This window comes from Telmatherina bonti (genome assembly GCF_933228915.1).
Source record: "Telmatherina bonti genome assembly, chromosome: 5".
NCBI classification, from domain to species: Eukaryota; Metazoa; Chordata; class Actinopteri; order Atheriniformes; family Telmatherinidae; genus Telmatherina; species Telmatherina bonti.
In genome coordinates, this window is record NC_136623.1 from 35,298,938 (window position 1) to 35,325,111 (window position 26,174).

The window sequence follows — 26,174 nt, forward strand, 5'->3', positions numbered from 1 at the left end:
GAAGACCACAACGATCAACTTGACTATAGACCCTGAACTTTCCCTGCTTAATTTTTTCAGTTTCTGAGTTTGTCAACAAAATCCACTATTTAGGTAATGCCATACGTTATTTTAGGACCACGAGATAAAGTGGTGATTTGTGTGAAGAGTTAAGTGTAACAGCTGGGAAAATGAATTGCTTGTACAGTATAATTCTGAAGTCGTACTACAAACTCAGCTGGATCGAGGTCTGGGCTTTGACTTGACCATCCCAACACATCTAAATGTTTACCCCTAACTGGATCATTAGTTTAGCAGAATGCTGAGGGTCATTGTCAAGAATTTTGCTGTATTTAGTACCAACAATCCTTCCCTCAATTCTGAACAGTTTTTAGTCTCAACTGATGAAAAACATTCCTTGAGGATGCTGCTGCCACCACCATGCCTCACTGTAGGGACATAATAATCGAGCTACCATTTTTCTATTCGTTGCCTTTGTGTAATAGGCAACGAATAGGGCTTTGTGTAATTTTTAGAGGTAGGTGTGTCTTTTATAACCCAACACTAATTTTTAAGTCCACGCTAATTTTCTCCCAACCTCTTTGAAGAAATCCTTGGTCTTCATGGTACCTCTTGATTTGTTGTCTCGTAGGCTCAGAACAGGTGTGCAGATATACTGAGATTATGTGGGACTTAGATGGTAAGATAAACCTTATTTACCTAATATGAATTCTGAAGGCAAATGACAGCAACAAATCTTAATGACTTCACAGCCTCTGTAAGATTTCTGTTCCTGTCCAGACAGCTGTCTGCTTACTGAGGCATAGCTGCAGCTGCTTGGCACAACACATGATACACTCATCATTTGGTTGATATTCTCCCACAGTGCATCCCTACTTTAAATTACTCAAGTCAAGAAATTAGTTTTTAGTTGAAGTCCTTATTTTAATACATTCACGTTCCATGTCTAAGTTTATTAAACTAATTTATTCTTGTACACATTTTTAAAACATATAATTATTTGTTCTGTTTAAGTGGTAACATGTAAAATGCCTGTAACTCTTGCTGCCTCTTGGCCAGGACTCCCTTGAGAAACAGGTTCTTTACTTCAATGGGACTTTCCTGGTGAAATAAAGGTTAAATAAAATATATTTCTACCATACATTAAGTGCGGAGTTTGAGGAGAAAAATGAATGCGTCTGTAATGGACTTTTTGAGAGGGAACTCCGCAGTAATATGAATGGGCTATTTTCTAAAGTGACCCAACGAGCAAAGTGGCACGAATTCTGTCCAATCAGGATCCTCCCTCTCTTGCGGTTTTGACCAATCAGAATAACCCAAACTGCTAAAGTCCCGCCCTTAAAATATGACGCTCACGCGGGCTTCCTGTGGCTTCTGGGCGCTGTTTGGTGATTTGAACCGAACCAGAGTTTGGATAAAATTCCCAATTTTAAGTAAAAAAATGAACATTAATTATGTCAGAGAAGTTACATTTGTAACATAACTACATTTTGCAAAGTTTCTGAGTAGGTTTCTGAGGATAAGTTTGTGAAGAACCAGTCGTGTTGGCCAGCTCCCGGAGTCCTGAATGTAAGTTTTAGGATCAACCAACGTTTATAATTTTACTTCTTTCTTAGCTGGATATGAGAATAAATAACTTGTAAAACCCGATGAGCCTCGTTAAATTGTCACTCCTATCCGTAAGGCTTATTTTAACGCGTTAAACGAGGGGAATAACTGAAATATGAGGGTTTAAGCTCGTGACTAATTCTGTTTTTAGCATTTAGCTAATAAAGATAAATTTCAGCTAATCTGGTGTAAATTAACGTGGTAGCTTTTTGTTACATGGATGCACTTAGCCGTGGATATGCAAAAACTCACACATTAAACATGCAAACAAACAAAAAGTAGACTTCCAACATTGTCACAGGTGAATCATGTTTTATAGGAAACCAAATGAAGTGGTTCAACCTGATGAATGGTTCATTCAATCAGCATGTTTAGAGATACTGAACTAATTCTGCCATTATTGTTGTGTTTGTCTGTGTTTTTATGTAGTCTTTACAGATGATCTTTACCTAAACTGACGTTTGGCAGCTGTTAAAGATGGCTGAAACTTTTTATAAGCTGGAGGATGAAGCCTTCCCTAGCTTTCTTGACAAATCTCTGGAAAGCACCAGTGGCCGTGCCACACTGGGGAATGTGACATTGGGTTCAGGCCCAGGGCTGCCCGTGGCTGCCTCCACAGTTGCTAAAATTAGACCTGGATCTGACAACAGGTGGGAGCATGTGTCTTGTGTGTGTGTCTCTCTCTCTCTCTCTGTCAGACAGATGTGACTGTATACAAAGTCTAATGCATTATTCTTAATGTTTATCACACAGGTTAACTAACTGATGTAAGAGGTAGATTCAGATTTACTGGTGTTTTTGTAGTTAGAGTGAAATAAATTAAGTTGACTTGCTCCAAGTTAAGCTTTTGGGTCCTTATGACCTGCATTTGCCAAGTATAATAATTACGATTTACTTTGTAAAATCATTGCATTTTGGGCTTGTTTTACAGGGATCATGATGAGGCATCATATCTGGAAGGCAAACTACAGCCATCTGTTGTTGAACAGCCCAAGTTTGCCCTCAGCTTCAAAGATGATTTGTAAGTGTTTTCAGACATATTTCACAAAGTCTCTTTTTTTTGCCTGTAGGTTTTTTTTTTTTTTTTTTTAACTTTGTAAAGGGAAAGCTTTAAATGATGTGTTTCCGTCTGTCCATCCATCCGTCTATCAATTAATAAAAACCGCTCAGTCCAATTTAGGGTCGTGGGAAGCTGGAGCCTGTCCCAGCAATCATTGGGTGAGAGGCAGGGTACACCCTGGACAGGTCACCAGTCCTGCACATGGCCATGATTTGTTTCCATTTTTTAAATGGTTTTCTTAGCAAAGTTTCTGTCGAAACTGTCAATAATGACAATATAATGCAGAGTTAAAGCAACTTTAGAGAGCCTTGCGAACCTTTAAAACAACATGCTTTTGACTCATTTCAAGGTGCATAAACCTATGTTTTACGTATTCTTTGGTCTCAAACTGCCCTGGAGTGCATACAGAGAGAGATGCCGCAGTTCAGTTTTGGTTTCAAGCCTGTTACGCCGTTTTGTATGGATATACCAGTTTTTGGTGTGTTTTGCCAACTACTGAATAACACACACTATTATAAATTAATAAAACATTTAGTGTAAGGATCATAGTTCTTGTGATACTTCTGTGTTTTTATGCTCATAATAAAATCTTATTTATTCAGCATGAAATGTGAAAATTGAAAGACTTCCTGTAATTGTTGCCTGACCACAGCATCCTCAGTGACAGTTTGCATGTACACTCTGTGTTGTGTTCCCATTGAGGCTTAGTCTTGACCTGGCCATTCATCTTTTAACTGTTATAGGGCATGTGTGAGGGTGGTTGTGGGTGGGTGAAAGGGGACTATGGGTGTACCTGTGTTAGTGTTTTATCTATTTTGATGTGAATTATTTTATAATGTAAAGCACTTTGCATTGTTTTTAAGCATGAAAAGTGCTATACAAATAAAGTTTGATTTGATTTGTCATGAAGGGAACAACTAAAATCCTCGTCTACTGCAGTCATGTGACATGGGACTGAATGCTGGTTGGACATTTAACCTGAGTCAGACGCTACTGGTGTTTCTTTATAAATATTAAAGGGGCTTAATATATGAAAGATTTGTTTTTAATCAATGTTTAAGGGTTTTGTGTGTGAATAAATGATATTGATACTGGACAAAGATGTCTTTTTTTCATGCTGTAATGTGATCAGACTTATTTCCACTCTGCTTGTTTTACAGGGACAATGCGGATGAGTTCATCGCAGCTCATCGCCTTTCAGACGTTTTGGTGAAGATCAGTCTGGATGAGACTGCGTCCAGAAACCAGATGTCCATGCCGGGTCTTCTTCCCATACAGACGGGTTTAGAGTGTGGTCGAAACACAGAGTTTGGAACAGGTTCAGAGATTAACTCCTTGCACATATTCTTTTCACATTATATTCTGGGTTTAAGTAATGTCTGCTATTAAAGCTGAGGTAGGTAATGTTGGGGAGCCAGCAGGATGTGAAAGGGGCGCCCTGTCTGGGCTCCTCCCCTACCTTGGCTCCTCCCCCTGTATGGGCTCCTCCCCTGCCTGGGCTCCTCCCCCTGTATTGGCCCCTCCCCCTTTGGTTCTGCTCCTTGTGTGATCCGAGGCTTTTTTATTCGCAGCTTTTTCCACCAACGATTTTCTCTTTCTCTGCTGTTTAGCAGGAGGAGGCAAAAAAACTGAGCCGGGTCGGGAAATCCTTCCTGCATTTTTTCAGCCATGTTTGCCTTCCGAGTTTCTTCTTCTCTACTTTGTATTTTCATCCTAACACGCTGTTTATATGCAGGGTGTGGCTATCAGGTATGCGCTGCTGGAGGGGGAGGAGGGGAGCCGGGAGAAGAAGCTTATGAAATATAAGAAATAAACAACTCCATTTGGGTCGGAACGTTTGGATTTTTCAGAGTTTTTACAGATTTACAATAAACTGAAGGGTCTAACTAGATTTCTTAGTGTTCATGATTACAGAATGTATAGACTACTATCAGGACGAGGAACCACTTCACCCAGAGGAACACGTCTCTGAGCAACATTAGCTACCCCAGCTTTAAGTGTTTTAATAATTTCCTCTACCTTTCTCATATCATATTGAAGTTGCAGTGTTGATCTAAAATGTGTTGTTTGCTTTGTTTTCCCGTTAGATCTGTCAACAGGACTTCTTTCGTTTGCCCAGTTTAGACAGAAGGGAAGTGCAGATGCAAAGGTACAGGCTTTGTTTTTCTCTCTTTATGCACATTGATCCATGGCCGGGTGCAAAGACGAGGCCCGAACTGAGTCAGACTGTTAAACTATTATTTTAGACTTTTAAAATTATTTAAGGGCTCTTATTTTCTGTTCTTGAAAAATAAATATTGACTTCCCAGGAGAGTTTAAACTGTCCTGAAAATAGGTATGAATTATATGCATTTAATTTAGAAATCGCTAAATATTAGACCCAAGATGATATCCTGTTTGTTCTGTTCCTCCATGCATGCGCAGACTTTACCAACCACAGCTGAAGATGACCGCAGCCAGAGCGAAGGGGTTGACAGTGACCGTTTCAGTGGCAGCAACTCCAGCTTCCTGGCAAATGAAAAGCTCATGTCTGTGGACAGCATGAACAGCGATATCACAGGTGTTTGAGTAGTGGCAGAACAGTAAAGTATGGTTTGTGATATGGTCACATGTATTTGATATAAAATTGAAATTTGGCCACCAGATGATGACATTGATTTAAACAACCTGCCGGATGATGAACTGGAGGTGTACTTCAATAAACTGGTTCCTCCTGCAATGCAAAGAGGCAGAGTGGAGGGTCAGGAGATTCCTGGAACAGTAAGACTATTTTCTTTCAGTCTATAGATCTTTTTTTTTTTTTTTTTTTTTTTAAAATATCAAAATAAATCCTACTTTTCTTTTTAATAGTTTTTGTTTTACTTAATTGCCTCAGACATTAATGCAGTGTATTAATGTGCAGGGACTGGCAGCTGCTTCTGATGTATCAGAGACGAGTTCTGCAGAGGCAGAACAGTACAGATATCCGTTCCTTGATCAGTACGATCAGGTGAGTTGACTCAAACATGATTTTTTAACACGCGTATGTTTGACCCAAGGGGATATACTCTGTGTAATGAATGTATTTTTTTCTTCAGGAGGATTTCCGGATGCCTGATGTACGTCTTGCAGCTACGGGCATGGACTCCTGTCCAGCCAGCGATGAGGACACGGAGGATGAGCTGGAGTCGGCCAGAAGGATCAGTAAAAGCACCAGCACACGGCTGCTGCCAAGCACATCCAGACAGCTGGTTAGAAACACAAAATTATTTCATTTCTTTTTCATTCTTTCTTCAGAACCTGTTCTATGCCAATAAATCCACATGCTAAATCTCTAACTCTGTTGTTTTTTAACTGAAAGTACCAACCCATAGTATTACTACCTGTGGTGTTTCTGAATGCTTATCTACTAGGGGTAGGAAAATCGACTCGAGAAATCGGGACTTTTTTTTCTTCACAATTTTTAAATAGATTTTTTTTTGTTTTAAAAAAAAAAAAAAAAACTTTTTTTTTTTTTTTTTTTTTTTTTTTTTCCAAATAAATAAAATGAATGCACTATAAAATTTGTCATTTTAATTTTTTTTTTTTTTTTGTTACTTTTTGTCTTCTTTGGCATTATAGCAGCAGAATGATGGTCTGGCTACTGTGTTGTTTTTTCCTCATTGAAATGAAGAAAAATGACAAGCAAAAAAATTTTTTATACTTTTTTTTTTTTTTTTTTTCTTTCTTGTTTTTAATCTACAAAAATCAGCAATACCGGAAAATTGTGAGAATCGCAATTTAAATCGAATCGGCACCCAAAAAAATCGGAATTGAATCAAATCAGGTCAAAAACATATCGTCACAGCCCTATATTATCTATGTGTTTGTACAGGTTGGAGAAAGTAATCATCCTACCTTCAGGCCAGGCCTAGAAGGGGGGAGCTCTGACGATGAGGCCTCTGCTGGCCGTAGCGGGCCCGCTCTGTCTGGAATTGAACATAGAAGATCTGCTGAAGGACAAGTCATCAACCCTCCTGTTACAGGTAAAAACATGCAGTATTAAAGGCTTTCCTTTCCACTCTTTGGTTACTTCTTCCTCTCTTGCTGATATTCGGAATTGTTGATTTTGATGAACGCTGAAAACTGGAGTTACTATGGTGATGTGTTGTCAGAAAAGAGCTTTTTGGTTAGACCACCAGTTTGGTTTGTTCCACTTTGTAAAACCAGGGGATGGAGGAGGTGGAGATGGGAGCAGTGGGAGTGAGGAAAGCGGGAATGATGGGGGAGTTTCAACCATCCCTCTTCCTGTGAACAACGTCCACACCACCTACGATGCCCTGCGTGGACTGGGGATTGTGGGAAGCAGTCCTGTCAGTGAGGATGAGAATGCTGGTCTGACTAATCTGCTGGGAAGAAGTGCTCTTCCCAGACATACAGAGGTGGGACAGAGGATTTTCAGTCTGCATATCTGTAGCAAGTCATTCTGTTTCTTTACCTCTGAGTATTTGCCTTTTTTGTGATGCATGAAATGCGAGTAGCCAAGCTGCCATGATTACTTTACATGGCTGTTTATTCTGTATTTCTCCATGACAACACTGTTAATGTTGTTAAAACCACTAGAAAGAAATTCTCACTCAGAAAGTCACAGTCAGTATAAGCATGTTTTTCTCCTCGTCATCATCACCGATCACTGTTGGATTAATTCATTTATGACGAGTGTAATATTTTCTGCATTTACACTGGTTTATTGTTGCATTTTGACAGATGGGAGACCGTGTAGGCCCCGTAGGAACCGGGGAGGCCAGCTCCTTTGTCGGCTCATCTGCAGGACCTCAGAGACTTTCCGTCAATTGGAGCGTGATGTTGGACCGACAAGAGGCTTTGGTGAGTACAACATGCTTTATGCTTTGGAAAGCATTTAAGAAAAGAGTAAATTGATATGGTTTTAGCTTCCTTCAACATGTCTTTGTTTGTACCTGGACTTGTTGAGAGATCAGGCTGATCATGTTTTCTACTGAACTTACCACCACCCCCCCACCACACAGATCAGCTGTCAGCATATTTAGATTATTCTGTAGATGGGCATTTAATTAGCTTTTTTTGTACCAGGATGCCATGGAGAGCACAGACTCTGGACCTGCAGCTGATCAGTTATTGGATTCTGACTACTTAAGGAACGCAGATGGACTGATGAGACCTCAGGATTCAGCAAACATAATCTCTCACCTTCAAGGCATCCAGGGGAGCTTTTACCCCTCCCAGGTACGACAGGTCAAACAAACGAACGTGTAAAAATCTTGGATTTGATTAAAATGTCCATCTATGTTCACTTGGGAAAATTAGATATACTATAAAAGGGTCAGTTGAGAAGTTTTATGTATGTCAGCAGATGTTTTTGTATAATTATTTTACATTATGCTGTACATGTATACACATGTATACACAAGACCTGAGGTTGAGTTTGTCGGTACCTGGATACTTATCTTTTGTATATTGTAGCTGATCCGGTATAGAAGGGTAAATGGCGGGTTTTATTTCTTTTCTTTTTTTTTGTTAAACATATGTTTTTATGTTTGCTTTATTTGCCCTAAATGTAAAAGCAATAAAGATACTTTGAACAAAAAGTCCATTTACAATAATATAGGAAAGTTTGCTCCTAATTAACTAAACACTCGAGCTAAAAGACCCAAACGATCATGTTTGTTGGACATTTTATCTCAAGCAAGCAGTAATCTAGTATTAAGTGTAAGACATTGATTGTGGTGTTTCGTTATTATTTCATTCATACATTCATTTCATTGGAATATTTTTTCCTTTAAATTGTTTTATTTCAGTTTCCATGTGTGTTCTGAGAGGAGATTTGAGATTATTATTGTCATAATTATAATAATTGTAATAAAATGTGACCAGTCTGCAGAGCTTTTGTCGTCTCTCTGCCTCAGGTGTTGCTCCCAGATTGTGACGACAATGACGATGGAGTAGACAAGCCGGATGGAGCGAGACCCTCGTTGGGATTGAGGGGAGGACCCTGTGGTGATGTGACTCCTGCTGAGGCCTCAGATGGTAACAGTGAGGATGAGAACAATCCCCTTTCCACTTCCCTGGAACCCAAGTATTTCTCCCAGAGTTTCCATCAGGAAGAGGATGATTCGGATGAGGGCTGGAACCATTGTCCGGACAACATGGAGCTCGAGTTCCAACAAGGTTGGTTGTGTTTACGTCACAGGTATCCCAAAGATACCTCATATGTAGTCATAGTGTATATTTGTGCACTGATTGCTATGTAAAACGCTCTAACTAATGCACTGTTTTTGTCTTCAGCTGCAAATGCAACTCATAACGTAGTTTACCAAAACGAAGAAGGCCAGTGGGTGACAGACCTTGCATACTACTCCGGCTTTGAGGCGGAGGTTGATGGGAATGCGTTGGAGCATGCAGGGCAGTTTCTAACTGAGGACTTCCTACCTGCCAGTAAGTTCAACAACTCTAATAAAATATCTAAATGACATGGTCTTAAAGGCCATAAATTACTTTTATGCTTTTTTATTTTCTGCTTCCCCAACGATATTTTCTCCTTTTACAGGCGATGCCATGGAAAAAATAGTGAAGGATCAAGAGGACTTTGACAAGGAGCACCAATTTATGCAGGTGTATATCTAAAGCTATCCTCATTCTGTTCGACAAAGGCTTTAAGATGGCAGCATTACATTCATATTAACATTATTTACTTCAAGTGCATAGAAAAGATGATTAAATGGCACTATGGCCTGTCGCTGTCCACTCAGGAGGAGCAGATTGAACCAGCCAGCAGCAACAACACCTTTCTCAGTGACTCGTCTTGGAAGATCCCCCCAAACGGACAAATCCTGATGAGGGCTTCCCAGGTCTCCTCGGAGTTCAGGCAGGCCGATGAAAGTTACCTGCGACTGTCTTTAGGGCAGTTTTTTGGGCAGCGTTCTGAAGCTCTGGGCTGTTTGGGAAGGACAGATGTGAATGAAATGAAACGAGTGAGTAATTATTGCTGAATCTTCCGACTTTAGCTACACGAACAGTCACACAAATACACAAATAAACCGATCCCAGTTCTTAAGAACCGCCACACATCATCTCAATGATCCCAGCACATTTTCTACAAAGTGATATATTTTGTAATTTAATGCACAACTGTGGTTTCGATCATTTTCGCCTTATTTTTCAAAGTCCTGCTGTGAAATGGTTGTACAGCAATCCCTGAGCGCACACTGTTTTCTTCCAGCCATCCTTCGGTTACGTCATCACCTCTCCAGAGAAGAGGGAGCCGTTTCCCTTAATTCGTCCCTCACAAATCACATCTCAGGGCAATTCTCCCCTCAATGACACAGTGGATCTCAGTGAAGCCGACCAAACACTCAACCCAGGTATGTTTAGTAATCAGTCATTTTCTAACCGTTGTTTTCTTTTATTGAAATGATTTATCATTGTTGTTCGTGATCATTTCTGTGTAGAAGATCTCGACAAAACTCTCCACGCTCCAGGGGAAAGAATGTCTCCTAAAGGAGATCCCGATCCAGAACCTTGTGAACCAGAGGTACATTGATCGAGTTCTCAGAATGAAATGTTGTGGTGTAGGATTAAAGACTCTGCTTTGTGAGTTTATAATGTCACTGTGCTTGTTTTTAGGTTTGTACTCTCAGGGCTGCACCGGCTGTACGTAGCTCAGGCTCTGAGTTGAGTCTGGCTAACCAAAGCTGTCTGTCCCCTGACAATAACAGCAGTCAGCTGATGCTGAGTATCAGTGCGATTGCTTCAGCCATCGCCAATGCATCCATCAGCACAGACCCATCACAGCTGGCTGCCATGATCGTGGATCTGTCCAAGAAGAGCCGAGCGAGGAAACGTCCAGAGTCTGTCGGCAGGAACGCAGAGGAACCCCTTGCATCACACCACGTAAGAATGGGATTATCTCTGATGGATTTTTATGTCATTGAGGAAACTGGAGAACACAGAAAAATATTTTGTGTTCTCAATAAGGATGTGAATCTTAACAACTCACGATTCAATCGATTCAGATTTTCGGGATGACTATTCCATTCAGAATCAATTCTCTATTCAAACAGATCTTCGATTTATAATCTTTTGACTTAAGTAACAAAAGGTGCTAATTTCCCAAGTAACTCCATTCTTCTATAAGTTAGAAAGAACTGAGAAATTATTAGGGCCGATTCGATTTAAATTGCGACATGTACAAAACGACACAGCGGCCAGAACATCATTCTGCTGCTATAATGCCCAAGAAGACAAGTAAAAAGATCAATGAAAAACGATGAAAATCTTATTATGGAATTGTTTGGGTTTTTTTTGTTTTTTTTAATGGATTTTTTTTTTAAAACAAAAATCTTTAAAATAGTGAAGCAAAAAATCCTTTATTTAAAATTTTTTTTACATTTTTATTTTATGCCCACCCCTTGTTCTCAAGTACCGTCACCTCACAAAGCAAGGATCAGAATGGTATTCTATCAGGATGCCCCGGTTATTGTTGTGCATTTCTGGTGTGGAAGGTTAAACATTACTTTTTGTTCATGGATTTGAACGTCCACACCAGCGGTGGGACTAATTTGAAGTGAAGATAGTTCAGCACTAGATGTCCATAGTAAACCGTAAACTTCTCTCTTGCTTTGCCCGTTGAGTGTCTGTTTAGTTATAAAAGTCAGTTAATGATGTTTCTGTCCCTAATTACTCTTAATGTCTAATGAGGACAAGATCATGAATCTGCTCGCAATCTCATGGTTTTTTAAAAAATACACAGTTTATGTGCCTGAAATGTCAAGACAGGAACAACAAGCCAGTGGGAGTGGATCCACGCAGGAGGTTTAACATGGAGATTAAAATTGGACAAACCTGAAAAGTGACACAAAGGAGAAAATCACACAGATTTTATAAATAAAAAATTCAGTGATGAAAAATGGGATGGAAGGGAAAAATGGAAAACTTTGTCACAACTACAAAATGATCATTATTACCTGAACTGGTTGTTGCAGCAGAATTACTTTCCCATTCCCCTTCAATCAAATGGATTAGTAGCTCTTTAGTCACACAATTATACTTTCAGAATAGCACAACTGTTCTCCACCTTGTATGTTAAATAACATCTTGACTTGGCATTTCTTTTCTGCCTCCTGTCTAGAATGACTTACCTAAATTAAATTATGTATGACTGTATGTAATCTTGCTGTCAAACGAAAGCTGGGACATGTGAAGCACGACAGAAGTGTCAGAATTGATGTGTTACTGTGTCAGTAAATTCCTGTGGAACACAGTAGAAGATGGAAATGCTTATCTCCTCCTAAAAGAAAACCACGTTACTGTCAGTAAAAACCAGAGAATAGCAGCTTCATTCATCCATCCATTAGTAAAGTAATGCCATCTGAGGCACTGTGCAGAACCTGAAGGTAAAGAAGTGAACCTCAGCTGTTATATAGATGTTTTAATAGAGGTGTTCTGCAGGTAAATATCTCAGGAAGCCATCAGGTCAAATCCCTGGTCAGAGTCAGGAGAATGGAGGAATAGTGCAACACAATGAGGTTCCAGAGTGAAGCGAAACCTGAGATAGTACATGATAGGAAGAATAATTACTTAACTATTAAATCTACTTAATCTCCGTGGAAACTACCAGAGGCATAGGAGAACATATCTGAGTTTTTTAGAGTTTGAATAAAACTTTGAGACCATGAAACAGCAGGGTTGTAGGAGGCTGGATGATGATTGTTGCTAAAAGGTGAATGACTGATTATGGCTGGGCGATATGACGACATATATCACTTGGACAAGAGAAAACGTATCGTTTCATATGAGGCTCTATCGTTTACGCCACGATAAGCTGCTTTACTGCAGTATTTTATGTCAAGATGCACTTTAGAGATGAGCTGCCAACCCAAACCGATGAGCTTGTTGCTAAAAGAGGGAAATTTCTGTCTGGATACGGTTTGGAGATAAAAAAAAAGACCGACGTGGAACCGATAACAGACTATCTCACAGTCCCAACAACGGACTCCGACACAACGAACTCATTTCATCACCTGCGCAGGAATCAGGATAAAGAATACAGAATAAAGAATAGAGTCGACGAGCAAAAGCAGTGTCAAGTGGAGGCGAAAGCTCCTATTAAACTCCAGACCAAACGCCACAACAGACCTGTGGAACGTCATACGGCCATAGTTTCCGCAGATGGAAGGAGATCCCTGCTGCTGTTGCCAAGCATATCTGACACATAACTGATGACTGACACAACATTACACACACAGTTTTATATCATTATGTATGTTGTTATGGGGATATAAAATGAGCTATATCGGGATATGAGGTTTCTGTCATATTGCCCAGCCTTAACTGTAATTAACTCTATAAAGTCTCTCTGATCACAAATGTTGGAAAAAAAGTAGTTTTACTACAAATTGTCAAAAAAAATAAAATAAAAATAAAATATATATATATATATATATATATATATATATATATATATATATATATATATATATATATATATATATATATATATAGAGATAGATCAAATATGTTGGGGGTTTTTTTTTGTTCTCTTTAGATCCAGTCTGAGCCAAGTCACAGTGCCATCCTCGACACTCTGCAGAAAAGTATCTGTGCTGGAGAGATCAGTGCCTTTGACATAGAAAAATACCTGAAAAAGGCTGACATGTCAGCCACCAGTGACTCCTCTGAGGCACACACAACCTTTGACTTGAGTGGTTGGGTTGACGGCCTCGGCAGCTCCCAGAGGAATCCTGAAGCGGAGTATTCTGTGGACCGGGAGAGGGAGAATCAGCAGCTCCTTTCAAGTACAAAAACTGAAGAGAAGGACAAAGGAGAAGTGGTGACGCTTGCAAACACAAACTCTCCTGCAGCTCTGCTCTCCGGCACATTGTCACCAGCAAAGAGGGGCGACTTAAAAAAAAGCTCTATTCCACATCCCCGTGTGTCACTCAGCGCCGCCCGAAGGCCTGAAGGCTCCAGGGAGTCCACACCTGAAGCAGACAACCTGAAATCCTCTGGTAGCGCCGCCTCGTCTTTTAAAGCCTTCAGCTGTGCAGGCGGGACAGAAACAGAAGTCCAGCCTGGAGAAGTGATCTCTAAAAGCTCCAGTGACAAGCCTTCAGAACCTCTACATACCAGAACCTCTCCAAACCTGAGAACCAGACACTCTGGCCTGCCTTGCCTGAAAGGTTCTTCTCCCTCAGCCCAGAGGTCAAAGAGTGTAGGCCAGCAGCTGCAACACCGACCCAGTGGTTCCTCTGAGAGGAAACCAGCAGCAGACATCCCTGCTACTCCTCTACCTCATCACCCTGTGGAGAAGCACACTGCCTTCTCCTCCCAAAACACTCAGCCTCCACCAGACCCTTCATGCGGTGAGTGTCTGCCTCCTGGTGTTACCTGCAGTAATCATAATGCAGGTGTAGTCATTGACAAGATGCTTAAACATTTTGTTGTAAAATGTAATAAATAACTTGTTTTGCTTCTAATAAGTAGTGAAAGGGTTTTCCGAGCCATGTGTGGAGGAATCTCAGGGCAACTTTAGACCATCCACCTCTCCTCTCACTCACTCCTCTCCAAGCCAGACCTCCATTCCCAGTGCTGACTGGTATTAGACAGTGTTTGTTCTCATCTAATACATCATTTATTACTTTTTGTGACTGAACACTGTACTCATTTAACGCTTGAGTCTTTTGTTCTCCTTTCCAGTTTGCGTTCACCTACTTCACAAAACGGAGTTGTTGCAGACAGACGTCTGGGTCCAGACCTCTCCCCTCAGTCAGTCTGCTCCAGTCCCAGTCTCAGCAGGCTCACATACATCTCAATGAATGATGGCACTGCTGTACCTACACCTGACCGGCATAAGGTACCTCTTTTATACCTTCCTCTTTTGAATGAATGAAACTTTATTATCCCACCAGGGGAAATTTGTCGTGCAGATTCAGCTGCAGACGCCGAACATTCATACATTAGTGTATAGAAGACATAACAATGATACTGTAAAATCGATTTAAAAAAAAAAAAAAAAAAAAAAAAAGGAGCACAGACTTGTACAAATAAAGTGCAGAATGCGTGTGTGTTGATTATGAAAAGGGAGTGAAGGGATGAAGTGAGCGTGGATGGGCAAGGGATCCACAGCTGAAGGTCTCCCCCCTGCTTTATAAACTGGGAGCAACCCAGGGGGAGGTCTACATACCCCTGTTCTTACATCAGGAAGGTTGGAGTGGAAGGAGGCGGTCTAGGGTAGTGGATCCACAGCTGAGGGCCCTCCCCACTACCCTGGTTGGGAAGTGGAGGTCGGCTGGACTGTGCTGATTTGTTTCAGCAGGGAAATCGAGGTGGGAACAAAAGAGAGCCTAAAGCGTCTGTACTTGGATTTGCTCGCTCTCTAGCGTCTCCTGAAGGCAGCAGCTTGTACTCCGAGAACAGAACGAGAGAAGGGTCAGCCGAGGCTTTCGAGGCTTCCCTGACCACAACTTCCTCATACAAAAGCTGAAGAGGTCTGATTTCTCCACTAGCTTTTGTGCTATTGCTACCACCCTGTGTAGCTTGCTCTCACTCTGCACTGTCAGGGAGCCGTACTATATCTTACAATGCTCCCAAAGACTGCACTGTAAAATATGGCCCTGATCTCTGCGTGCACACCAAACAGACGTAGTCTTCTGAGAAGGTGCACACTTCGGGCTAGTCTGCTGCATAAATAGTCAGTGTGTTCACTCCAACTCAGGCTGTTAGACACCATCAAGCCCAAGTAATTATATGAAGACAGTTGTTCTATGAGCGTGTTGTTGATGGTTACAGGGTCGAGAGTCATAACGCCTCGAGGCTCACAGATCATTTCTTTTGTTTTCTTTCATGTTACTGAATCATGAAACCATAGTAAAGTGAGGATGAATAGTAAGATCACGATTGTTTTTTGGACATTTTGTGAAGATGTGGACCGCTTGTCGTGCTGTGGTTTTGCAGCAATGCTCTGAATGTTGCATAATTACAGAAGAATAGTAGTTAAGGCATATTAACTTTACATGATCAAAACTAATAAAAGGATCAGTGTAGATTTTCTGAGTCAGCTGTTTTTATGTGGAAAATGTTTTTATATGGAAAATTAGATATTTATTGGTTTTCTGATCCACACAGAGGAACTCCTCTATGGCACTGAGTACCACAATCATCAGATTCAGTCCAACTCCACCCGCGGAACCTGATGCACAGACTAACCTGGACATTCTCAACCTTCCCAAAAACCTCGATGATGTTCAGCCGCAGCATTCAAAAAGTCTGGACTCGCTTCCGGCGCAGCAGGGTAAAAGTTCGGACTGCTCTCGCAGTAATTCTGCCCTGAGCTGCACCCGCAGCCAGAGCGAATGCACCCACCGCTGCTCTGGTGGCATCTCCACAGGATGCAGGAACCACGAGCATCTTCCCGAAGCCAATGTGAGGCAGCTCACCAAAGTGGATTCAGGTTACTGCAGCAATCTAAACATTCAGCAGATCAGCAGCTCTGCAGCTCCTCAGGCCTCCCAGCAGTGGCGACATGCTCCATCAGTGTTATCATCCGTGTACGCTGGCGGCCTTGGCGTGCCCTCTGCCTACTCAGCACCGGGGCTTCATTATGTGCCAATTCCCAGCTTTAAGCCTCAGTGTCCTGGATTGATTGACCTTTCCCACAAAGGAAGTATTCAGTCTCTCCTCACCGGACAGCCCCTCATCAACTCCCAGCTACCTCAGCTGTACTTGGGATCTGAAGTGCCGTTACATCCTGGTGCTTTTCATGCTGGCGCAACAGGAAATGGGCTCTACGCCGTGTCCTCTGCAGGTAGGTCATCTGGGTTTCTTTGCTTATAGCATAAGTATGGTTTCATTATTGACCAAAGTTAATGTCAGCAATAATTCTATATGATAACTTGTTGAGATGAGTAAGAGATGGATCTAACCGAGACACATTGACCCAACATCAGGTCCTATTGGGATTTCTGGAGCTGCTGAGCCCCTTCACCTTCCCAGACCACATGAGAGTCAACAGGAGCTGAGGATACTGGGAAAAGCATACAGTCAGTTTGGTGGAGAGCCGCTGGTGACGAGTGGTCTGGAGGAACTGAGAGGTAGCACGCAGGTTGACTGTTTTTGGAACTGAGAAATAATAGCAGGTTTTAAAATGTGTTAAGGTGACATGGAGTAAGCTTTTTGAGCATGCGCATGGTACATTGTTTATATTTTATTCTGCACAAGGTTGCAAGCGATCCCTGTCCCAATATCATCCTCAGGCCAAGTGGTGGTACCAGAGGAGCTTCGGTTCCCACACGCCTGCTGTGTCGGCATCGCCTCGCAGACCTCACTAAGCCTCTTTAACCCCTCTGAGAGATGGCAGCAAGTTTTAATCACTGTCACCAGCCTGGCTATCGATGGAGTAAAGGTTAGCCCAGGGTTATGTGTCTGGAAAATTTCTTATTTAAAATACAGTATTGCATATTGTGTCCAAATAACCTCAAATTACCAGCTTTGCAGCTGACACGACTTGCATTATTAATTTAGTTGCTGACAGGGTGGATTTAACCTGTTCTTTAATCTGTCACGGCGATCTCTGCAGGTGGACAACCTGCCTTACCAGTGGTTGATGGTGAAGAACAAGACGATTATTGGACCCAAGAGTACCGAGGAGCAGAAAGTGCTGTTCATCCCTCCCCAGGCTGGCGTCTACCAGTGTACCCTCAGTGTTTGTTCCTGGCCCGCATCGGCTGACGTGGAGCTGGCTGCCAGGGCAAACATCTTTGCCAAAACGGTGGTGCTTGTTGCCATAGCGGAGAGTCCTGAACTGGAGGTAGTGGTCCCCGGTTCATGTCCAAAGTGAATCAAAATTTTAGTTTGCATTTACTTTGTGACCCTAAAAGTGAAGTTTTTATTACTTTCCATTATTACTAAATTATTCTTGTGGACATTTTTAAAACCATGATCTTCAAGTTCATGTTGATTCTCAGATTGAACTCTGCAAATCTGGTTGTTTGGATTTCGGAGACCTGCCAGGAGGCAGCACCAAGTCACTTCCCCTGCGATTGCTCAACAGGACTCGCGCCACAGTACCCATCCGTCTAGTCATCAGCGCGGTGAGTCAACGCATGCTGATCCGTGAGAGTGATGTGGGCTGTGTCTGAAATCTAGTGATGATTTTATTCACCCTACAGCAGGGATGACCAGTGGCTTCATAGTCCAGTCCTGCTAGTTTTAGATATTTTTCTGCTGCAGCACACCTGACTCAAATGTGTCTGTTAAGAGGGCTGTGCAAAAGTCAACAAGTTGTTGGAGAACCATTTGATCTGAAACAGGTGTGTTGCAGCAGGGAAACCCTTAAAGTCTCCAGGATACTGGCCTAAAAGGTCAGGAGTTGATCATCCCGAGCTTATAGAATGAACTTTAAAGAATCCAAGAATGCCCCATTAAACCTCTGATTTCACTGATGCTGGAAATAAATGTCATTAAACAATCGAGTAAAGCATGAAAAACTGTAGAAGTTTGTTTCCTGAAGTTTCATAAATTTGTTACCGTATAGTTTGTGGGTAAGAAGTATCTTGTAGAAGGTAGGTGTGTAAAATACTGTGGAACTACAGGCTTTGAAAAGAGTGATTTCACACCATGGACAGTGTATAATGATGGACGGAGCCTCCAGGTTTCTGAAGAGCCAAAGTTGAGCTCAGTGGGGTTCTCTTCGTCACCATCTTGGCAGCTTCACACGTACAGATGTTCCCTGAATTTACAATAATGGGCAAAGAGGTAGAGGTGTGAGGCTTGAGGGTGTTAGCGTGGGGGCAAATTGTTGACTGCTATCAAACTCCTACCTGCCTGTAGCTTAGAGCTAACTGCGCTAACCTGGAGCTGGGCATGTCGCAATAAGTCAATTAATCGCACGAAAAGGAAAAATCCACGCAGTAAGTTTGCTGGACGCGATCATTTTCATTTGTCTTTCTTTTTTTTTCTTGCTAACTCCCAGCGAGTGCTGCATTTGTTTTAAGATAACCACGTTGCCAAAACCCCAGGAGAAATCCGGATCTGTTTTAACAGACTGGGGACTGGATGAGTATAAACTAGTCTGCACATTGAGCTAAATGTTCTTTAGAAATTAAAGTATTTTGATCTTTGAAAGCGTGTACTTTTTTTTTTTTTTTTACATTATTATGGCCTTATTGTTATTTTTGTCAAAATGACAACAAGAATTGCTTTGCGCAAAATTATCGTCTATCACACTAATTTCTGATCCAATTAATCACATGGCAAAATTGTTTACCTACCTGGAGCTAACAGCAGCTAGCTAGCTTAGCAAGGTAGGCGGTCAAAAGCTAAGTAACACCGTTAGCTGGCTAAAAACCACAGTTGTGCTACACTCAACTTTTCTGCAGCTGGATATCGGATACCTGTCAATCAAAAGGACAGCACCCCCAGTAATGCAGAATTTTGAGATTGAATTACCTCTAAAGGGATGAGTTATAAGAAAAAAATTACTCCTCCCTGTTGTCATGAAGGTAACTTGACCTATTAAACCTAAAATGTTTTTGTACCAGGCTGTAAATGGGTTTATTTCTGCTGTAAACATGTTTATTCCTGCTGTAAACATGTTTATTCCTGCTGTGAAGTTGGTCTTTTTAACATGGGAGTCAATGGGGATTCACTCTATTTGGAGCCCCTAGTGGATGAGGGAAGGAACTGCAGTTTTTGGCACTTCTGCACAGGCTTCTCTTGTGTTTGTTTGTTTCACACACAGCCATCCTGGCCTCTGGTGGCAGCTGTCTAAATGCTTAGAAGATAACACCCAAGTCATTTTTTTTGTGTGTTTTATGTCCTAAAAATGCCAAGTATTTTAGTTTTTATTACCCTACATGGTAACATATTTACTTAAAAAAATAAAGTGCTGTTTGAAACCCACAATTCTGTTAATATTGTAATATTTCTCCTTGTGCACTTAATTCCTCCAGAAGGCAACAGCATGGCGATGCTTTACCTTTTCCAAGCATCCTGTCACAATGACGCCTGAGGCTACACAGCAGGCTGGAATCATGACTCCAGTTTCTTCTCCCTCAGTGATGAATCACGTGTTGCATGCCAGCTATGCAGAGGTTAGCTTTACCAAAATCATTCCAGCCTCTGACAGTCTCTGCTGTTTGAATCACAGACACTGTGCACAGTAGCTAAACTGTCTATTATGATACATTTCATTTGTTTCTTTTAGAGTCCAGAGAGCTTTACTGTCTGGGTTCATTTTAAGGCCCCTCACAAGTATGAAACCCCTTCAGGTAATAAGCTTATTGATCTTTTATCTCTGTATATTTAAATTGTTTCTCTATTCTGCCAATAAAGCAAAAGCATGGAACAAAACTTAGGTTTGTTTTCCAGTCTGTGGTTCTGTGTTTCAGGTGAACTTGGTCCGGCTGAAGAGTACAGTGGTCGGGTAGACATTGAAGTGGATACCCCCGGTTCCAGTCATGTTATCAGAAGTATTTGCCTTAAAGCTAGGTCTGGCACTGCGAGGGTCCATGCTCCTAAAGATCTGCAGGTAGCCAAGCTGTCATGTGGCTGTTTTACTGAGTTTCATGTGTGACAGCTTTATTAAATTTGAATGCACCATTTGAAGCAAGACAAGGATTTACAGGAAGAAGTGTGTTAACCTCACTGAGTTTGGTCTGGGTCAGTAAAGCATACAGTATGAATGGCAAAGGTTGTGTTGAGAATAATGCATGAATTAAATGATTCAATTTCACATTGAGACTTTCTTTATTTGTCTTGTAGTTAACATTCATGCTAACTTTGATTTGCACTATTGACATGTGACATTCAGCCTTTCTCTTCCAGTGTGGAGCTGACAGTCAGCTGCTGCTCTTGTTTGTTTTTGTCTAGACGCTCAGCCTTTACGCTGCAGTGGGGAAATGCAGCCAGCAGATGCTGCCATTAAAGAATGCAGGAAACATTGACGTGCAGCTGAAGCTCAAGGTAATTCTGACCTTTACTTTTCTTATTACATCTGGGATTTGTTTAAGCCTCTGACATTTCGGACTCACAATGTGACACTTTTTTTGTCATCTCCTTTCACTCACTCCTTTTCTTTTAACATTTATTTCCCTCTCAGTATTCAGAGCTTTAATTATTCCTCTGTTAACTTTATTTATTTATTTACAGTTACTTTATTCTTCTGTTTACAGTGCAGTGAAGATGGCGATAGTTTTACCACAACACCCAACGAGCTGCTGCTGAAAGTGGGAGAAGAGCAAAACATTGCTGTGTCATTCAAAGCAAGTGACCGCAGGAAATGTAGAGAAAGGTAGATGAATGGTTTTTATGTCCAGCAGTCATTAAAGGAATACTGTTGATAGTTCTTAGAGGAATTCATTTTACTCTAAACTGAATGAAAACCCAACTTCAGTTTATACTGCTATTAAAAATCATTAAGATAGAAGGAATTTGTCATCTGTGTTAAATGTCAGATGTCCATATTTTCAGACTTAATGGGATACAATTAAACTTTTCATCAGTAGGAACACTAAACCTGTAACTTCCTGCTGGTTGCACAACACTGCTGGAAGATTAGTTTACATCTGTGACACTGACAAATAGAAAAACAACACAACACTCACACAAAGCAAAAACTGCCCAAAAACATAGTAATAAATTGTTTATTATCAAATGAAACATTAACTTTGGTACAACTCATGTCAATAACTTATTGTAATGAAAACATCAGCATTAGCCGTTAGCTTATGGGACATTACAGCAGTGCTGCTTCCTGTTGAACAGCGTCTGAAAACTGTAAAACTAAACCAGACCTGTTGCTAATGGCAAAGCGCTCCGGGTCATATGACCCAATGAGAGATGGATCTGCTCCTGCAAAGTTACCATGTCTGGTTTCTGAAGAGGGCAGCTGCCTCGGAGCGCTGACACACATCAAGCCCTGACCCCAGAAATGACCCTTCATTACTTCAGGCTAATGTTTGGGTCAACAGCTGTAAGGTATCCCTTTTTAAAATACGAAAGTTGTTTTTCTGCAACATGGTGCTGAGGGTTGTAGTGAGAAAACATCGTTTTATTCCCCCTTGATTTAATTCAGGTGTTACAGCAGTAAGTAGAAAGTTGAAGTAGGAGGAGAAAAATATTAAAATTATAAGGGTAGAAAAAGTATTACAATAAAAAGTTAAAATATTTTCAGCTCAAAATATGCAATTATAGAAAAAGATTAAACAAAACAACACCTAACACAATGATGAAATGTGCTAGCTTATAATTACATCTTCATTATTTTTAATATTATTATTTATTGTTTTTATTATTGCTATTATTATATTTTAATAATAATTTAACTGTGACTAAGGCCTTGTACGGACCCACGCCAACGGTACACAGGTTTAACAATCCAGATCTGCTGCCATACTTCATCTCACGTCACCTGCTAAGTAGGGTGTGTTTGTATTTTACTTTTCAGACACACCGTGTAAAGGTAAAACCATTTTATCCAAAATGGCCCCATTAGCGGCTTGTTCTGCGCTGGATGATGCCACACTGACCTCCACAGCACGTTCTGATGTGCTCTTCTGTTAATTATGGTAAAAGTAGCAGAACATGTGTTCAGACATGTGAGAAGTCTTGCTAAACGGGATAGTACCAGGCAGCTGTGTAGCAGCTACTAGTGCATCCTGGTGCATATCCACTAGGGTTGCACCGATACCAGTATCGGCTCAGCACCAAGCGTGTGTACTCGTATTTGGTATTAATAAAAGTGTATCGATACCACACTAGTCAAGCCAGCGCAGATGTGTTTGATGACACGCTTCGGACATGTTTTAAAAGAAATAAATGCCTTAAATGTGACATTTTTTGTTACAGTAAAATCTAGATCTTTGTTTCAAAACCACACATTTATAGTTGTACTTAGGTAAAATTTTCCAAATCAAAATAAAACTTGTTGAAATAGTTATATCTGTAATGTTATTATATTTGTATTGGTGAGGTAACTTCAGAAAGGATGGGTCATTTATTACAACCTAATGAAATCTTACACAGCAATAACAGCAATAATAACCATAGTCATGTTCACATAAACAGATTTGGTATCGGCAGATATTCAAGTTTCAGATATCTGTATCAGATCGGAACTCCCAAAAAGTGGATCGGTGCATCCCTAATATCCACACATGTCCTCATATTCTGATGTTAAATTGATGGTGACTCATAGTCTGTTGCAGGTGGATAAACACTAGTGATGCTCTCCACATTATCGCATCGTAACTGGAGTTTTAAATGTTTGGAGGTTTTCCATTTCTGCTACCAGGAGCTGCATTTACATATAAAATGAATGCTGTTTGTTCATGTGTGCAAAATGTAATCAAACCCTAAAAACTAAATAAATCTGGAACGCTCCATAGATTTCTATGGACTGAGCTTTTTTCTTATGTAGTCTCATGTGCACTGAGTGTGTAACCTGTTAGAGACGTTGTCGTTGTCTCACAGCCTCCTCACCATCCTGGTACTGCCATCGGGCCCTCAGTATGAAGTGACATTGAAAGGAGAAGTAACCCCTCTGGACTGTGGAAAACCAGCACTACCTTCTGCTTCTGTCTCTGGCTCAGCTCTGACCACCGACGTCCCGCCTATCCTTTCTAATAAGCAGTTTGTGGCCTGGGGAGGAGTCACCCTGGGACGAGCTGTGTAGGCAACTTTTCTACTTTTCAATAATTTCACTGCTGCTTGGTTACAGAACACTTTCTAGGTATCAATTATTCATTGGAAAGTAATCAATAAAAAATTCAAGGCCCAGTGTTCCATCTTATTCTATTAGGGCTTGTTTAATGTTATTCATGAGAGGGGACAGAGCGCGTCTGCAGGGACTCCTGTTCCTCAGAAGCTATCTCAACAAAATGAACAATCTATTTGTAGCCACTTACAGAAGGTAAAAGGCGGCACAACAGAACGGTGAAGCGATGTATCTGAAACAGATCCATGTTTAACTCCACTACTCTGCTTTCTCATTACAAAATAACTTTGATTTCTGAGGTTTGCGGTTTTTTTTAAGCCAACAGAAGCTGGTTCTGAGAAACAACTCGACGAGCGCCACGCAGCAGCTGCGTTTGCTTATTCGTGGTCAAGACCAAGACTGTTTCCAGGTAGACCGCAGGGTTTCCTTCCGCCTTTTTTCATCTCACAACCTTTTCTTCCAAGCAGACGGGGAGGTTGGAAGTTCATGCAGAGATTCAGTTTCAGTCTCCAACCCTTAAATATTTGCAAGTGTTTTATAAGTTTAATTGAATATTGACTTTTTCTCTCAGCTCCAGAGTCTGTTCAGCCTCGAAGAGCGTCTAACCCAACATGGAGAGCTGTCTATTCGCCCAAGAGAGGATGTGACGGTCCACTTGCTCTTTGCTCCCACCAGGGTGGCCTGCATGTTGGCCAAGCTGGAGATCAAACAGTGCGGGGTCCGGCCTTCACAACCAGGAGTCAAGTTCACTGTAAGTCTGTAGCTGTTAGAGCCTTGCTTTGCTTTCTGACTTCACACTCCCTTCTTATTAGATCCTTTTGTTTCCCTTCATCAGATTCCTCTGTCTGGCTACGGTGGAACGAGCAACATCATCCTGGAGGACCAAAGGAAGCAGGCAGACGGGTATGTGGCAACGCTGAGCGATATCGCCGTCGGACGTGTCAGCAAAGTATGTCTGTGTGTGAGGAACACTGGCTCCAGAGCAGCCTTCATCAAAGCCGTTGCTTTCTCTGATGTACCAACCCGATCGGTGATGGAGCCTTCAGTCATCAGCCTGGCACCTTCACAGTTTGTCCTGAAGGAAAGGACACAGGAGGTAACCATAAAAACCTGAGCAGATCATTCTCAATCTGTTGTCCGTCTTCATGGGACAGGCCTTTGGTCTACAGTTTTACCACATTGTTACCATTTTACACACATTAGGTATCTACTCTACGAAGAACAATATTATTTATATTTATTTTGTTTTGTTGAGACAAAGAAATGCATGTTTCTGATTCCAGATGTTCTGTCTGGGCTGTAATTTAACAGTAAGATGAGGGAAACATTTACCACAAGGACAGTAGAGCTGCGTGTGTGTGTGTGTGCGTGCGATCCCCACCAGTATTAAGTGTTTTTTTTCCAGTGGCAGAGCCAAATGAACAGGAAGAAGCTGGATGAGAGTGGACTGCGTTTTGACCGCTGCAGCCTGACATTGACGAGCTCATTCTGTGTGCTGATGAATCTTATTACCGCATGAATAACCAACTTGAGACAAATTGGCATTTATTCTGCTGGAGAAATTGGCCAACAGATCTGCAGAACTGAGATCCAATGTCACACTGAGCTCAAAGTAGGCCTGCACCATGTTACCATGGAAACGCAGCTCCTTCACCAGCCTGGATCCCCGACCTGCTCTCTGGATCTAAAACCCAGTTCAACCAACAAGTCCGGTTCAGTTCGGTACAGATCGGTACGCAGTTTTCTGCGTCTTCACAGGAAAAACTGGAGCTTGACTTCAGCAATAAGAACAAAGCAGCATCATGCTTAGATATTCTGGGTTTTTCTGTTAAAGCCACTTCGCAAACCGCTGGACGTCCACCATTCTTTCAGTCTCTGTGTCACCTTCCAGTTTAAGGAGAGACTATGACGTTGCACTGTTACGTAGCTAACTGTAGGAGAGGAGGCGTAGGAGGAGAGGAGGCGTAGGAGGAGAGGAGGCGTAGGAGGAGAGGAGGCGTAGGAGGAGAGGAGGCGTAGGAGATGACTGTAAACGATATCAAACTACCAGCTTCCTACCTGCCAACAAAGATGGCCACCTCCAGTCTGAAATCTACTTCAGCCATTTTCCTGAAAGGACTTTTATTTCTGTGTGGGTTTTATTTATTTACCTTGTTGTCATGTTTGCAGGTGATCACCGTGTTGATGAAGTCCACCCAGAGGGAGCAGCGCCTGTGTCAGTCAGCCAATCCGTTGCTGGCTACAGTCTGTCTGTTTAGTGGAGATGAAGTCTCCAGGCAACAATACAGGAAGTAAGAACATTTACAACTTTTATCTTTTATGTTCTGAGTTGATTTAATATGAGTTGCACTAATTAAACATGAATGTTTGAAGAATAAATGAACCAGATCTGGGAATCAGTTGTGGGTTTTTAGTCATTAAACCTGAAACACCGCTGAGAAAATGTCTTGGTTTTTAAATGATAACTATTGATCAGAGTATCACTCCATGCTGCTCATGTATTAAATAAAGTTATGCCTGTTTGAAACGATTGTTTGTTCCTTCAGACTGCTTGAGAGCAAACCGGAGGCTGCTTTGAAGGCTCTGTCCGAGAACAGTCTGCTGAAGAACATCGACTTCAATGAAAAGTTCCTGGGAGAGGAAGGTGTGACTGAGGGTGAGATGGCAACGTCACACAACACAAAATACTCTGTAAAATCCTAACTTAAACACTGCAAAAACTCAGCCTTAAAAAAAACAAGAAAAAACTAGGTAAATGTTGCTTAAAATAAAATAAATGATCTGCCTACAGAACAAGAA

At 41.4% G+C, this 26,174-nt stretch overlaps 1 protein-coding gene across 1 annotated transcript in view; it reads left to right on the plus strand.

Annotated features, from left to right (window-relative positions):
• The first annotated feature begins 1,444 nt into the window (after positions 1-1,444).
• The window catches only part of cep192 (centrosomal protein 192), a 41,597-nt gene continuing 16,867 nt past the window's right edge, over positions 1,445-26,174 (plus strand). The window contains exons 1-39 of the mRNA XM_079240174.1: positions 1,445-1,569; positions 2,038-2,258; positions 2,540-2,629; positions 3,829-3,986; positions 4,756-4,817; positions 5,093-5,228; positions 5,313-5,428; positions 5,571-5,657; positions 5,746-5,898; positions 6,522-6,672; positions 6,857-7,068; positions 7,394-7,513; positions 7,739-7,891; positions 8,572-8,833; positions 8,951-9,100; positions 9,213-9,277; positions 9,415-9,636; positions 9,885-10,026; positions 10,114-10,196; positions 10,289-10,555; positions 13,209-14,025; positions 14,144-14,258; positions 14,360-14,516; positions 15,788-16,466; positions 16,609-16,752; positions 16,915-17,063; positions 17,238-17,468; positions 17,626-17,751; positions 19,612-19,752; positions 19,866-19,929; positions 20,050-20,189; positions 20,531-20,623; positions 20,833-20,951; positions 23,132-23,329; positions 23,694-23,784; positions 23,947-24,126; positions 24,211-24,471; positions 25,545-25,666; positions 25,922-26,031. Coding sequence (XP_079096300.1) covers positions 2,086-2,258; positions 2,540-2,629; positions 3,829-3,986; positions 4,756-4,817; positions 5,093-5,228; positions 5,313-5,428; positions 5,571-5,657; positions 5,746-5,898; positions 6,522-6,672; positions 6,857-7,068; positions 7,394-7,513; positions 7,739-7,891; positions 8,572-8,833; positions 8,951-9,100; positions 9,213-9,277; positions 9,415-9,636; positions 9,885-10,026; positions 10,114-10,196; positions 10,289-10,555; positions 13,209-14,025; positions 14,144-14,258; positions 14,360-14,516; positions 15,788-16,466; positions 16,609-16,752; positions 16,915-17,063; positions 17,238-17,468; positions 17,626-17,751; positions 19,612-19,752; positions 19,866-19,929; positions 20,050-20,189; positions 20,531-20,623; positions 20,833-20,951; positions 23,132-23,329; positions 23,694-23,784; positions 23,947-24,126; positions 24,211-24,471; positions 25,545-25,666; positions 25,922-26,031 — 6,739 coding nt within the window. The 5' untranslated portion in view covers positions 1,445-1,569; positions 2,038-2,085. The remainder of the gene's footprint in view (positions 1,570-2,037; positions 2,259-2,539; positions 2,630-3,828; positions 3,987-4,755; positions 4,818-5,092; positions 5,229-5,312; positions 5,429-5,570; positions 5,658-5,745; positions 5,899-6,521; positions 6,673-6,856; positions 7,069-7,393; positions 7,514-7,738; positions 7,892-8,571; positions 8,834-8,950; positions 9,101-9,212; positions 9,278-9,414; positions 9,637-9,884; positions 10,027-10,113; positions 10,197-10,288; positions 10,556-13,208; positions 14,026-14,143; positions 14,259-14,359; positions 14,517-15,787; positions 16,467-16,608; positions 16,753-16,914; positions 17,064-17,237; positions 17,469-17,625; positions 17,752-19,611; positions 19,753-19,865; positions 19,930-20,049; positions 20,190-20,530; positions 20,624-20,832; positions 20,952-23,131; positions 23,330-23,693; positions 23,785-23,946; positions 24,127-24,210; positions 24,472-25,544; positions 25,667-25,921; positions 26,032-26,174) is intronic.